We start from the raw sequence: 14,668 nt of genomic DNA on the forward strand, positions 1-14,668 counted from the left end.
GAACTCCCTATTCTGGTAAAGGAAGGTAATGAGCCTGATTATCAGGCACCTGAGCCTAATGAGGATGACTGGCTGAGTGGAGTCACAGACTAGATATAAGGCTGCCGACACCCTTCTGCCCTGCGGGTGATTTCTCTGTGGACTTCTAGGACACCAGTCTGATTCCTGCTCCTCTAAAGCTAAGTTTTTTGCTTTGCCTGTTAGCATTTGTGTGTTGTTTTTGTTTTCCTTGCTTTCCTGGATTCTGCCATTCCCTGCTGGGGTGAGCTGAATCTCCTTTTGCCTGTTGCTCTGTCTTCAGAATATTCCTGAGTACTGACATAGCTTTTTTGAAGCCTAGCGTCTTCAGGACCTTTTTCACTGTCAGTCTGTTGGCTCTTATTTTCATAGGGTTTTTCACGGATTGCAGACAGCAGCCTTCCTGTCCTTTTCTATCTAGTTAGCTTGGGCCCCGTCTTTGCTCAGTCTATCTTTCTGTCTGTGTTAGTGTTTTCATCTTGCTTCACCGTCATTATATGTTGGGGGGCTGCCTATTGCTTTGGGGTCTGCTCTGGGGCAGTTTAGATTTCCCCTTTCTTTCTTTAGACCTATTTAATTCTCCGGCTGTGATCGAGGGGTCTAGGGCATCGTGGGAACCCCCCACGGCTACTGCTAGTTGTGTTGATAGGTTCAGGGGTCTGCAATCCGATAGCTGCCAACTTCTCTGGTTTTCTGGACTTAGCTAGCATTTCTGTTTTTGCCTCCTACGGTGACTCAATCATAACAGGAAGGGTTATGGCCAGGAGGATAATTCTTGGGTCTCTGCATCCGATATTCATGCCAAAAGATTGGTTCGTGCTTCTCATCGGGCCCATCCTGATCTCCCTGGTGGCGTGGATGAGGGTTCGGTGACCCCTCCTCAAGGGGGAGGTACTGTTATGAGCTCATTTTCTCCTTCACCTTTCATGTCCGATGAACTCCCTCTGCTGGTGAAAGGAGGTAGTGAAATCGATTTGGATGGGAAAAACCTGTCATCTGAACAGGTGGAGTGTGATTGGACATCCGGAGTCTGAGTGGATATAAGGCCGCCGGCACTCTGCTGGGTTGCTGGTGATCCTCTCTGCTCTGAGCTCTGGCCTCCAGTTTAGTCCTGTCTACTAAAGCTAAGTTTTTGCTCTGCTATTGTTCCATGAGATATTGTCTGGTTTACTTAGTGTTTGTGTTCAGCCAGCCCTGGTTGGGACTGGCTGAACTCAATTTTTGTCTCTGATCAGTTGATCTCTTTGCTCTGTGTTCAGAATATACCTGAGTGCTGATATAGTGATTTTGAAGTCTAGTGACTTCATAGCCTTTTCTATCAGACGTGTTGGACATTATTTTTGGCAGGGTTTTTGCGTGATTGCAGACAGTTGCTTTTCTTTCCTGTCCTATCTAGTTAGTGAGGGCCCCATCGTTTGCTCAGCCTGTCTTTCTGTCTGTGTTTGTGTTTTCATCTGTTTTCACCGTCAATACATGTTGGGGGCTGTCTATTACTTTGGGGTCTGCTTTAGGGCAGTTTAGATTTCCCCTTTCTTTAGGTTTATTTAGTTCTCCGGCTGTGAACGAGGTGTCTAGGACCACCGTAGGAACACCCCACGGCTACTGCTAGTTGTTGTGAATAGGATCAGGGGTCTGCAATCCTCTAGCTACCAACCTCTCCGGTTTTCTGGACTTAGCTTGTATTTTTGTTTTTTCCTCCTCCGGTGACTCACTCATAACAGGGAGCCAAAGATTTTGTGGCGTTAAGTTTGTAATAAGATACTTTGACAAATTCCTCCAATGCAGATAACTATTTTAAAAAGATGATTCTACATTTGTACAGGATATAATATCATCTGCATATAGGCCAATTTTATGTTCCACGGACCCCACCTTAATACCCGAGATGCCACAGGAAGTTCTAATCCTTTCAGCCAATGGCTCCATACACAAGGCAAAAATAATGGGGGATAGAGGACACCCCTGACGGATACCATTAGATAATTGAAATGGATCTGAGAGGAACCCCAAGGATAACACTCTTGCATTGGGTTTAGAGTACATGGCTACCACAGCTAAAAAGATGGGACCTGCCAGTCCAAACTTACCTAGTACACTCCTTGGGTAATCCCAGTGCACCCTATTAAAAGTTTTTTCAGCATAGAGTGACAAGAATGCACTGTGGAAACCACAGAGCTCAGCAACTTTAATCAGATTACTCATTCTACGTGTCCATCCTTCGCCTTGCGTCCCACCACAAACCCAACTTGGTCAGGGGAGATTAGAGAAGGGATAATGTGGTGCAGTCTCGTTGCTAATATTTTTGAAAATATCTTCATGTCACAATTCAAGTGAAATAGGCCTGAAGTTACTTGGGCATATATGCGGTTTACCTGGTTTCGGTATTGTAGTAATCGTAGCCTCCAGATTAGAAGTGGACACAGATTCTTTTACCTGCCAATGCTTATAAAGTCGCAAAGAAATGGAGATAATATTTGTTGGAAATGGCGATGATAATCATTTGGCAATCCATCTGGTCCGGGGGCTTTATTACTCTTCGTCAATTTAATAGCAGTCCTAATCTCCTCCTCAGTGAAGGGAGCATTAAGACAGTTTAGCTGGTCTTTGGATACTCGGGATAAATTAATATTTTGTAAATATTGATCAATCTCCGACGGAGATGGTTGAGGAGTTTGAGGGTCTCAGTGTACGGTAGATTATAAAGTTGGGTATAGTATTGGGCGAATAGGCCTGCTATCTCTGTGGGGTGCCATAACGATTTCTCATAGGGTGCCAACTTCTGCTGGTAGGCAGGGGAACTGAGATTTAGCCTATTTTTCCCTAGACTCTTTCCCATTGTGAATATAAAAGTATACAATAGTAATAATTAATATTTTAGCATCCACTCAGAATGAGTCTATAGGGACGGATTTTTGTTTTAAAAGTAATTAATAGAAGGTATTTTTAGCGAGTGTTTTTCTGTTTGATTTTCCAGGTCAGTGTTACCTCACAATGAACGTTGTAAAAACAAAATCCTAAAATCAATGATGGAATCGCTTGAAGCATTTTTTTTTTTCCCTTCACCTTTTCACTCCACTTTGAATGACATTTTTCAGTACATTGTATGGTAAAGTGAAAGGTGTTTTTGAAAACTACTACTCCTCCTGCAAAAAAAAACCCCGATATGGTTATGTCAACATCAAACTAATTAATTTAGAAAGAAACGAAAGCACCAAAACAAAAATTTGCTTGGTTGGGAATGGATTAAAAGAAATTTCAATGCATGTCTTAATTTATTATTTTTAATTGGTGTGAAATATTTAGCATGATTTGTTTCAGTACTTATGCAGCCTTTTATTCCCAAGGCCCATGGACCTATCTACTATAAAGAAAAACATTGAGACTGGTTTAATTCGGAGTACAGCGGAATTCCAGAGGGACATCATGCTCATGTTCCAGAATGCTGTAATGTATAACAGTTCTGACCATGATGTCTACCACATGGCTGTAGAGATGCAACGTGATGTGCTGGAACAAATCCAGGTATTCTTACTAGTGTGATAAAAAAATGTGCTAACCATCTTTAATGTTATGAATAGTTTGAAGATGTTAATTTATATGTTATAACCGGAGATGTGTCCTTCTGTCCGAAGCCTCCTGCTCATGCCAGAACATCAGTTGGAACAACGTCCGTTATTGTAGCAGCAGCTGCTTCACTGGAGAGGGGTAGGGGAGGGGAACAGAGAATCTTCCATTTTCATGAAGTATTCAAATACACCGTCAAAAGTGCACATGCGCAGGGCACAGTCGCATCATGCACTAGCTGAACCAGCATTTGGTTTCAGACACGGGGGTGGCGCTGGTTCATTCACCGCTCTGAGTATACAGAGCAGCCACATTAACCGCACCCCTGGCGGGGGACAGCCTTTGAAAGTTTCCTCCCGTGCCGAGGCCAGGCTTGTCCGAAGAGTCAAGGCTAACCCAAGGACAACAAGGAAGGAGCTCCGGGAAGATCTCATGGCAGTGGGGACATTGGTTTCAGTCAATATCATAAGTAACGTACTCCACCGCAATGGTCTCCGTTCCAGACGAGCCCGTAATGTACCTTTACTTTCAAAGCGTCATGTCAAGGCTCGTCTACAGTTTGCTCATGATCACTTGGAGGACTCTGAGACAGACTGGTTCAAGGTTCTCTGGTCTGATGAGACCAAGATCGAGATCTTTGGTGCCAACCACACACGTGACGTTTGGAGACTGGATGGCACTGCATACGACCCCAAGAATACCATCCCTACAGTCAAGCATGGTGGTGACAGCATCATGCTGTGGGGCTGTTTCTCAGCCAATGGGCCTGGCCATCTGGTCCGCATCCATGGGAAGATGGATAGCACGACCTACCTGGAGATTTTGGCCAAGAACCTCCGCTCCTCCATCAAGGATCTTAAGATGGGTCGTCATTTCATCTTCCAACAAGACAACGACCCAAAGCACACAGCCAAGAAAACCAAGGCCTGGTTCAAGAGGGAAAAAATCAAGGTGTTGCAGTGGCCTAGTCAGTCTCCTGACCTTAACCCAATTGAAAACTTGTGGAAGGAGCTCAAGATTAAAGTCCACATGAGACACCCAAAGAACTTAGATAACTTGGAGAAGATCTGCATGGAGGAGTGGGCCAAGATAACTCCAGAGACCTGTGCCGGCCTGATCAGATCTTATAAAAGACGATTATTAGCTGTAATTGCAAACAAGGGTTATTCCACAAAATATTAAACCTAGGGGTTGAATAATAATTGACCCACACTTTTATGTTTAAAATTTACTACAATTTAACTGAGCAACAAAACTTTTTGGTTTGTAAGATTTATGCATCTGTTAATAAATCCTGCTCTTGTGTGAAGTTTGAAGGCTCTAACTTATTTGCATCTTATCAAACCTGCTAAATCTGCAGGGGGTTGAATACTACTTGTAGGCACTATATATATATATATATATATATATCTCTATAGATAGTACAGACCAAAAGTTTGGACACACCTCATTCAAGGAGTTTTCTATATTTTCATGACTGAAAATTGTAGATTCACTCTGAAGGCATCAAAACTATGAATTAACACATGTGAAGTTATATAATTAACAAAAAAGTGTGTAGCAACTGAAAATATGTCTTATATTCTAGGTTCTTCAAAGTAGCCACCTTTTGCTTTGATTACTGCTTTTCACACTCTTGGCATTCTCTTGAGCTTCAAAAGGTAGTCACTGGAAATGGTCTTCCAACATTCTTGAAGGAGTTCCCAGAGATGCTTAGCACTTGTTGGCCCTTTTGCCTTCACTCTGCGGTCCAGCTCACCCCAAACCATCTCGATTGGGTTCAGGTCTGGTGACTGTGGAGGCCAGGTCATCTGGCGTAGCACTCCATCACTCTCCTCCTTGGTCAAATAGCCCTTACACAGCCTGGAGGTGTGTTTGGGGTCATTGTCCTGTTGAAAAATAAATGATGGTCCAACTAAATGCAAACCGGATGGAATAGCATGCCGCTGCAAGATGCTGTGGTAGCCATGCTGGTTCAGTATGCCTTCAATTTTGAATAAATCCCCAAGAGTGTCAACAGCAAAGCACCCCCACACCATCACACCTCCTCCTCCATGCTTCACGGTGGGGACCAGGCATGTAGAGTCCATCCGTTCACCTTTTCTGCGTCGCACAAAGACACGGTGGTTGGAACCAAAGATCTCAAATTTGGACTCATCACACCAAAGCACAGATTTCTACTGGTCTAATGTCCATTCCTTGCGTTCTTTAGCCCAAACAAGTCTTTTCTGCTTGTTTCCTGTCCTTAGCAGTGGTTTCCTAGCAGCTATTTTACCATGAAGGCCTGCTGCACAAAGTCTCCTCTTAACAGTTGTTGTAGAGATGTGTCTGCTGCTAGAACTCTGTGTGGCATTGACCTGGTCTCTAATCTGAGCTGCTGTTAACCTGTGATTTCTGAGGCTGGTGACTCGGATGAACTTATCATCCGCAGCAGAGGTGACTCTTGGTCTTCCTTTCCTGGGGCGGTCCTCATGTTAGCCAGTTTCTTTGTAGCGCTTGATGGTTTTTTCCACTGTACTTGGGGACACTTTCAAAGTTTTCCCAATTTTTCGGACTGACTGACCTTCATTTCTTAAAGTAATGATGGCCACTCGTTTTTCTTTACTTAGCTGCTTTTTCTTGCCATAATACAAATTCTAACAGTCTATTCAGTAGGACTATCAGCTGTGTATCCACCAGACTTCTGCACAACACAACTGATGGTCCCAACCCTATTTATAAGGCAAGAAATCCCACTTATTAAACCTGACAGGGCACACCTGTGAAGTGAAAACCATTTCCGGTGACAACCTCTTGAAGCTCATTAAGAGAATGCCAAGAGTGTGCAAAGCAGTAATCAAAGCAAAAGGTGGCTACTTTGAAGAATCTAGAATATAAGACATGCAGTATTTTCAGTTGTTTCACACTTTTTTGTTAATTATATAATGCCACATGTGTTAATTCATTGTTTTGATGCCTTCAGAGTGAATCTACAATTTTCATAGTCATGAAAATAAAGAAAACGCTCTGAATGAGGTGTGTCCAAACTTTTGGTCTGTACTGTATATATATTTTTAAATATTTATTGTTAAAAATATTTTTTTTTCTTTCTCATATGTTAGCAATTTTTAGCTACACAGTTGATTATGCAGACGTCTGAATCCGGAATCAGTGCAAAAAGTTTGAGGGGCCGAGATTCCACACGCAAGCAAGATGCCTCAGAGAAGGTAATTTTATTTGAATGAATTGGAAATCAATTCTGTACATGTCCTTATCTAAAAGACTATTTCTTAGAGAGACAAATTTAAAAAGTTATATTTGGTTAACCTGTTTGGTAGCTACTTCATCCATCTTCTCACATTGGGATTTACCCTGCTTTTCTAAAATCCCGGTTGGTAACCTTCCCTTAATTGGACAGAAATAGATTCTTAATGCCCAATATCTTTACATAACATAACTAGACACGTTTGCTTTTGAAGACACCATTGGTAGTTTCTGTCAGAATTGTAAAGTATCTTTAAATAGTGCTTATTGCCAATCTGGGGTTAAACTTTTAAGTTAGACTGTGGGCACTGGGCGGTCTCTGATTTTTTTTTTTTTTTTTTCTTCTGGACATAATCCAGTACCAATTCATTGCACAAGTAGCCTTAATATCCCCTGAACCTTTGTTATTTGATTCCGTAACTCTCCGTGGCCGCTCTTACTATAAAAGAGCAAGAACTCTCTTTCCACTAATCCAGCCAGCGCTGCTGCATTCTTTCCTAAGCTGTTACTGAATGATTACATTTAAGGGGTTGTCCACTAATGGAACACCCCGTTCTCAACCCTCATGTTTTACCCCTTTAAAGTAAAAACTTACTCTCACCTTCCGTGTCATCGTCGTACCAGCGGTGTCGGCACTAGCTTTCCTGGGGCACACGTGCGCTTGTTATGTCACATGAGCCCTGCACCCAGTCACCGCTGGCGTCACTACCCGCCTTCGATGTATACGTAATCAAGAGGAAGTGAGATCTGCGGCTGGCCACTACTAGGCCAACAGTTTATATACAGTGTCTACTGCTCAGTAATGGACTATATATAAAATTTCTTGGAGAAAAAGAGTCAAACTAGTAAATATATAATATATATTTCTCTTTTCACCTCATTGGGGGACACAGAACCATGGGTGTATGCTGCTGTCTCTAGGAGGCTTGACACTAAGTGAATGCAAAAAGATTAGCTCCTCCTCTGCAGTATACACCCCCACCCTGGCTCTAGCTGAACCAGTTTACGCTTAGTGTCCGTAGGAGGCACACGGGTCTGATATTCAGACCACATTTTTGTTTTTATTTTTAATTTTTTAAATTCTGAATTTTTGTTCCAACAATTACAAAGGGGCGATGGTTCCCTTCAGAGCACCACTCTCCCCACAACAGCAACAGATGGGAACATGGAGTGTCAACTCCATGTACCCCCTTCTGCAGCCAGGCTCTTCACGCCGGACCATCAGCCCTGTTCATCCTGGAGGACTCAACCCATAGGATGTCCAGAGGAATTCACCGAAGTCTGTGCAGCTCCCATTGCACCACCACTGATAGATGGCGGTGTATGCAAGACAGCAGATGGTCCCTCTCCACCTCACTATCAAAGTGATGGCGGATTAAGGGCTTCCTGCAAGCTCCATGCTACATCAGCTCACCTGTAGCAGAAAACCCAGTCCTGCGACCCCTCCAGCGGCTTCCCTGCATCTCTGCAGGTGAGAGTTGGCCAGGGGTTCTATCCACAAGAAGGCTCCCCCACGGCAATCCCAGCGCTGTGCCCTTCGGCTGGCGTCTATAAATTTAGTTCCCGGATTTCTCTTTCTCCTAGACCACAGCCCGGTAGCTCCGCCCACCTCTGTGCTGGCCAGCTGCTCCGCCCACGAGATTACCGCTCATCGCGAGACTACCCCTCTACTCCTGGCGGCGAACCTTCGTTCCTGCCCTAAATCCAATATCTCCGCCCATCTTTGTGTCGCTGGCAGCTCCGCCCACCTGCGCATCATCGCAGACCACCATCCGGATCCCCAGCGGCCATTCTTATTCACCCCGCTTCTACAAGCACACGTGCAGCTATCACCGCACACATCGGGTCTCTGCAGGCTGCAACTACACCCGGAGATAGATATAGATAGATAGATATAGATAGATATAGATATATAGAGATAGAGAGATATGTATATATTTTTTATTTTTTTTTTGTAAATGAACAATCCAAATGTAACTCTTGACTAGCAAATGATGTCAAACAAGTGTTCATTCAGGACAAGAATTGTGAATGAAATAGTTGAATAGCGATAATTGTGTTGAACATTGTGTATTGTGTTCACACAGACCGATAATCTCAAGTATTGGTGTCTTCAGTTTTCAAATACTATAAGTGATGCTATTTATTCTAAGTGCATAAATTCATAATGTATTGTACAAACGTTTACAGTAATACTGTAAAAACAATATTTCATCAAATTAATAAACTGAAAATCTCTTTAGCTAACTGTGAATATGTACTTGTTCCGATGCTCCAATTGCTATAGAGCTATTGCTTTGCAACACAATTAACCCTATTTAGGATTTGAATTTCCACTTCCCCTTTTTGTCAAATCATTGAACAATCTCCATTTGTCTTACGCAATTTTCAGAAATTGAAGCAAATTTTTTTGCTTCCCTAAATGATGATATGCATGATGAATGATCTTTTTTTCTAAACATAGTTCGGTTGCTCGATGGATTCATGTTACACACATCAGTTATTGTGGACAATGGGTCGTTAGCGTTAATATCTGGCAGATTATCGACCGGTGTAAATGGCCTTTTACTCAAAACACACATTTAATCACTATATTTACCGGTATCCGAAGAGCAGACAGAGGGAATTTTTTTCTGCAACAGTTTTCCTGTTCTCATCAACAGGCTTCAGGCCTTATTTGCAGAATTGTCAATGATAAATAAAGGGATAATTTTGATATGTCAGATGGCAATCATGGTAAATGCTTTGCTCTCTCCATTGATCTCATGGTGCCTCAAGAGCACAAATATCATGCTCTCCTAAAGGAAATGATTAAAGTTATGTAAAAAGGGTTTACTTGATCTTTAAAATTGACAATGGAAAGCCATACTTATTACAAAATAAATAAAAAAGGCACATTTACTGGTGAATCCTTCATCTACACTATGTAATTTCTGCCACACCACCAGTGAGCTGACTGGTGATGCAGCAGAGCAGATGACGGTTAGTTGGTACGTTATCGCTTTTCTCACAGATCCTAATACCATTGGGTTGTGATCTCTCCTGTTAACACCTCTAATGCCGCTATTGATCTTTGACAGTGGCAATTAAGGTGCCCATTCTGGGAGGGAGGGGTGTGGTGTTAAGTGCACCCATCACCATCTTAACCATCTCAGTGTCATCCTGTAAAGACAAAGCAGTGGCTGGGCTTTTTAGGAGACCATGATTTTTGCTATATACAGTAGTAATATTATTATATTATGGTATATAGAGTAAGCGATTTCAAGTTCAAGCCACCACCTAAGGGGAATAAAAGCATTTGCTTAAAATTAAAGGTTGTTAAAAAATAAAACACATTCAGATTATGGACGTGGCAATAACTATTTCTCAAAAGATGCAATTATTTAAAGTTATTGTCAACTACTAGGCCACAGACAAGATCAGGGATGATCTGAACTTTAATGTAGTCGTAAATCCACTAATTGGAGCTCCAAATAGGGCCCTTAAAGCTTTATTTAACAGCTCTCTATCGGAGTTAGCTGAAGCAAAGACTCCCGGTTAACGCTTTCATGTAACGATGTCCTGAGAAACTAAAAGCATCAAATGGTGTAAAAAATGCTAATGAAACCTAAAAGCAAAAATGATTTGTAGCCCAAGATGCATGCATTTTTAAGTTAGCTAAAATGCCTCTGATAGTCTCTTTATTCTTTTATAATTTTAATTGTGCTCAGTCAACATTGTTAGATAGGATTTCTATTTTTTCTTTGGGTTAGCAAGAGACGCGAGTTCTAGAATTCTTGATCCAAAACTATTAAATGTCTCTCAAAAAACACGTGAAGCCACAATACTGAAGCCTTCCTGCCAATATGAGATTATGGTCAGGAACCCTGGCTCCTCTTTTGCTTGTGTGTTGCCAGCTTCTTAATGTCTTGTCGGAGGAGAGTCTCCTTGGAATCTGACCTGTTTTTCTGTTTGTCCTTTAACAGGACAGTGTCCCCATGGGCTCTCCTGCCTTCCTTCTCTCTCTCTTTGTAAGTATTGAACGGCTGCATTGTATTGGAGTGTTTCGGCACCCTCCGTCCATCCATTACAGCAGTTTGACAATGTAATCAATGTACTTTGTTAAATGTTACTAGGGTACGGCCACATGAAGAAACTGCCCCAGTGTGGGCGAAAACAGCAAAGAAAAATGGTAATGGCCATATGATTTTGCAACTGAACAGCAGTATTAACCACAAAATCATGTGACCATTAACATTGACTGTTAAAGGAGATGTCCTGAGAACGCAGCTAATAAACAGTGAGAAGTGTCTAATCGCAAGGGATTTCACTGCTGGGATACTCCTTGTTCATGAGAGCGGGCTGCGCTGTGCCCTGTTCTGTACAGCAGCTGTCACACATTTAAAGTTTATGAAAGTGTGACGGACACAGAGTGCTTTGTTATTTATGCTAACTCCCATTGACTTTAATGGGGTTGTCCGTAGCTAGGACAACCTTCTTGATCAAAGTGTTTGGCCCCCATAGAATAATAAAGCCTATACTCTCCTCCCTTGCTGGTGCCGTTCCTGCGGTGTTGGCACTCGCAGTTCTGGGGCTCTCGTGCAGTTGCTATGACATGTGACCCAGCTCGCAATTAGTACTGGCATCACTGTCTTCGCCTATGGGCAAATTGAACATGAAGAGAAAGTCTGGGCTGCAGCTGATCTGACTTTTTCTTCCTGCTCAATTTGACAGGAGGCTGGGACAGTGACGCCAGCGCTGATTAGGCACTGTCATCACTTTTCACAACAGCAGCACAGGAGCCCCTGGAAGATTGCCTACACCACGGGAACGGCGCCAGCATGGGAGGTGAGTATAAGCTTTATTATTTTAGGGAGGCGAAGTGTGGTGTATGAGAAGAAGTTTTACAAGTATTGGACAACTTTTTTAAAAGAAGGGGCAAGTAAGTGCCCGGTTGTTACGCCATTCAATGGAGAGGAAACATTTATTTTGATAAGTGGGGGTTGCAATGGTGGCAGACACTTACAACCTAATCTGTGGAAAGGTGACAAGTTGTGGTTTTGGGACAGCACCTTTAATGGCTATTGTGGCCGCATGTGTGGCCATACCCTCTCTGTCTGCTTTGTGTCTCCTGTGCATTGCTTCCTTATTGCTTCTTTCTGTCCTTCAAACTGATAATTGTTTGTGAGAATTGTCCTAGGTCAAAATAGCAAGGTTCCATAATTTGACATGTAATGCATGATGACAAAAATGTGTTCATTCCACAGTTTAGTGTGTATTCAGTAAGTTCACCAGTTCAGAGCTTGTGACAGGGTTAGGACAGGACTAAGATGAGAAGGCAGAAGGTCACTGCTTAGTGTTTCAGGTATGTGACTTTTCTAATTGTATCGGAGCGTGAATTATAAAATTTGTACAGACGATAAGGTTATCTGTTCTTAGACATACTGTAGGTTATTACATAATTTATGCTCATGTTGATACCGACACTTATTTTTTATTTCCTATTTAACAGGATGGAGGCACGCGAGGCCGACGCTGTGCGATTGAAGCCGATATGAAGATGAAAAAATGATGCACCTGCTACGTGCAATTCCTAGCAATGGCTGTCAAATATGATGCGTAATATTTGATGTAGTTGATTGGTGTTGTCTTTGAAAATTTAAATGATAAAACCCCAGTATCTGGGTTTCTTACTGGATTTCTGTTTGCCCTGCCTTCCATGAAGTAGCGCTATACAAGCAGTATTGATTATTGTAAATATGTATAGCAAGGTTGCCATAGAGAAAGGCAATTCTTGTACATTATATATTTTTTTTTTTTTTTTTTAACCAAAAGTAGAACCAAAAAAGAAAAAAAAAACATGTCTTCTCTCTTTGGGAACTCCTCTTAGTGTGGGTTTTGAAAAATGCAGGAAAACTGTAGCAGTGATTTATGTGGAATTTTTTACTAGTGCAACATACAGAAAGATTTTTTTTACTAGCTCAGGAGGGGATGTCAGTGTTATTTTTTCCTCAGTTTTATGCATGTTGAAGAGAATCATGAGACATTAAAAATGTTGAAAGAAGTTTTTAAGTTAATTCTCAACTGGTCTTTTGTAGCGTCATATTTTCATACATTGTACAACTATGTGAGAAAGATGTAATACCAGAAACTGTCCATAGAAAAGAGACGCTGTGGGTTGAAAATATGACAACTCAACCGCTTTTAGATATGCTAATCGTGTTTAAAGTGGTTCCTTAAAGTCGTCCCTGCGGTTTATGATGTCTGTTTTGGTCTAAAGCACCAATACCATGTTGGCAGTGCTTTAGCCAATAACTTGGCTTTGTTGCTCTGATCGAGATTACCGGCACAAGCCGCTGGGCTAATTTATTGGCTGCAGACAAACACTGTCAGAAGTGAAAGAGACTCCGCACTGAACCCGGGGAGGATGAGTAGGGCTCAGTTTGTTTGTTTTTTAGAAAACAAATTGTAGCCAGGGGGGTTGGTTTGGGTTTTTTGGGAACTAAAAATCATCAGTTTATAAATTAATCAGAATGCTGTAAAGTTGTTGTTCAGATTTAATGTCATGACAGTAATAGATTGTGAGGAATGTATAGGTAGTTGTCTAAATATCTTGATTGTTTGGGTACAAGATTTGCAGATACTTTGTAAAATGTGGTATGGACCGTGTCTCAAAATTTGTAAGTTAGGGCAGGTATCGACATTTGTGGAAATATCAATTTTAAAGTGTGATTTATATTACTTTTGCATGTGCTGTTTTTGTTGGAGTACAAAATAAAGGCATTATGTTTCGATGTATGTTAATTGTGGATTAAGGTTATTGAAAAAGAATGTATTGAAAGTGATGTATGCTAAATATTACAAATGTGCATGTTTAACTGAAAATCTATGCTGGCTTCTTCTATTTTATGATCCACCGGACCAACTGGGAAACCCTACTATGAAGACCTCGTCACTGTTATATACGGAGAATTGTAAAGGTGGCTGATGTTTGGATATGAAGTCTGTGCTGTAGTAGAATCATAGAATTGTAGAGTTGGAAGGGACCTCCTGGGCCATCTGGTCCAACCCCCTGCTCAAAGCAGGATTCCCTAAATCATCCCAGTCAGATGTCTGTCCAGCCTCTGTTTGAAGACTTCCAACTTAGATTATTCACCCTCAAGAACCTTGACATGTACTTATATTTATATTTTTATTCATGACAGTAAAGACCAGAGTTGTCTCGCTTACACATTAGGCCATCTTTTACTCTAGCATTATTACTAAGGTTGAGCAATGATGGTTGATCTTTCTAAAGTTGCCCAGCTTCACCAATGTCCATACATCTGCAAGTGCTTGGAATTCATTGCTATGCCAATATATTGCTTCGATATTTACAACGTTCTGTAAATATGTATGTGAAGAGCGTATCAGGTGTATTTGTTGGCAGCTTACCTACACAGGTCAAAAATCAATGAGAAATGGCATTCTGGGGCCTAGTAATGCATGGAAATCCTTTTTGGGCAAAGCAAAGGTACTGTTCAGCAGAGAAGTCAGACAAAGCTTTGTGCATGAAGCTGCAAATAAATATTGTTTCAGTTGTAACTCTCCGATAAACTTGTAACGTGTTGCTTTCATGTGATACTATTAGCCACAGTATAGCTGTGCGGCTAATTCTTATAACTAATAAAATGGCTTTGACACTGTTTCTTTAAAGGAATTTTGTAAATTCCAAAATATATTTGCTGTTTCAACGTATTCTGTGTGACATGGATGCATTTGGCATGGGTATTGTGCATTCTTGCAATACGACATTGTCAGCCACACCTTGGTAGACTGAGTGGTCTCCAAAAACCCTTGCAATGGTTAAGTAATTCTGGCTGAC

General features: G+C 41.6%; 1 protein-coding gene across 2 annotated transcripts in view; it reads left to right on the plus strand.

The window, feature by feature from the left end:
• Window positions 1–14,668, plus strand: part of BRD8 (bromodomain containing 8) — a 284,491-nt gene that overhangs the window by 132,120 nt on the left and 137,703 nt on the right. For both annotated transcript variants that reach the window (XM_073556914.1, XM_073556915.1), the window contains 3 exons: window positions 3,363–3,540; window positions 6,684–6,788; window positions 10,791–10,835. In XM_073556914.1, coding sequence (XP_073413015.1) covers window positions 3,363–3,540; window positions 6,684–6,788; window positions 10,791–10,835 — 328 coding nt within the window. The remainder of the gene's footprint in view (window positions 1–3,362; window positions 3,541–6,683; window positions 6,789–10,790; window positions 10,836–14,668) is intronic.

This window comes from Dendrobates tinctorius, unplaced genomic scaffold, assembly GCF_039654945.1.
Source record: "Dendrobates tinctorius isolate UK_male_01 unplaced genomic scaffold, ASM3965494v1 ptg000241l, whole genome shotgun sequence".
Lineage (NCBI taxonomy): Eukaryota > Metazoa > Chordata > Amphibia > Anura > Dendrobatidae > Dendrobates > Dendrobates tinctorius.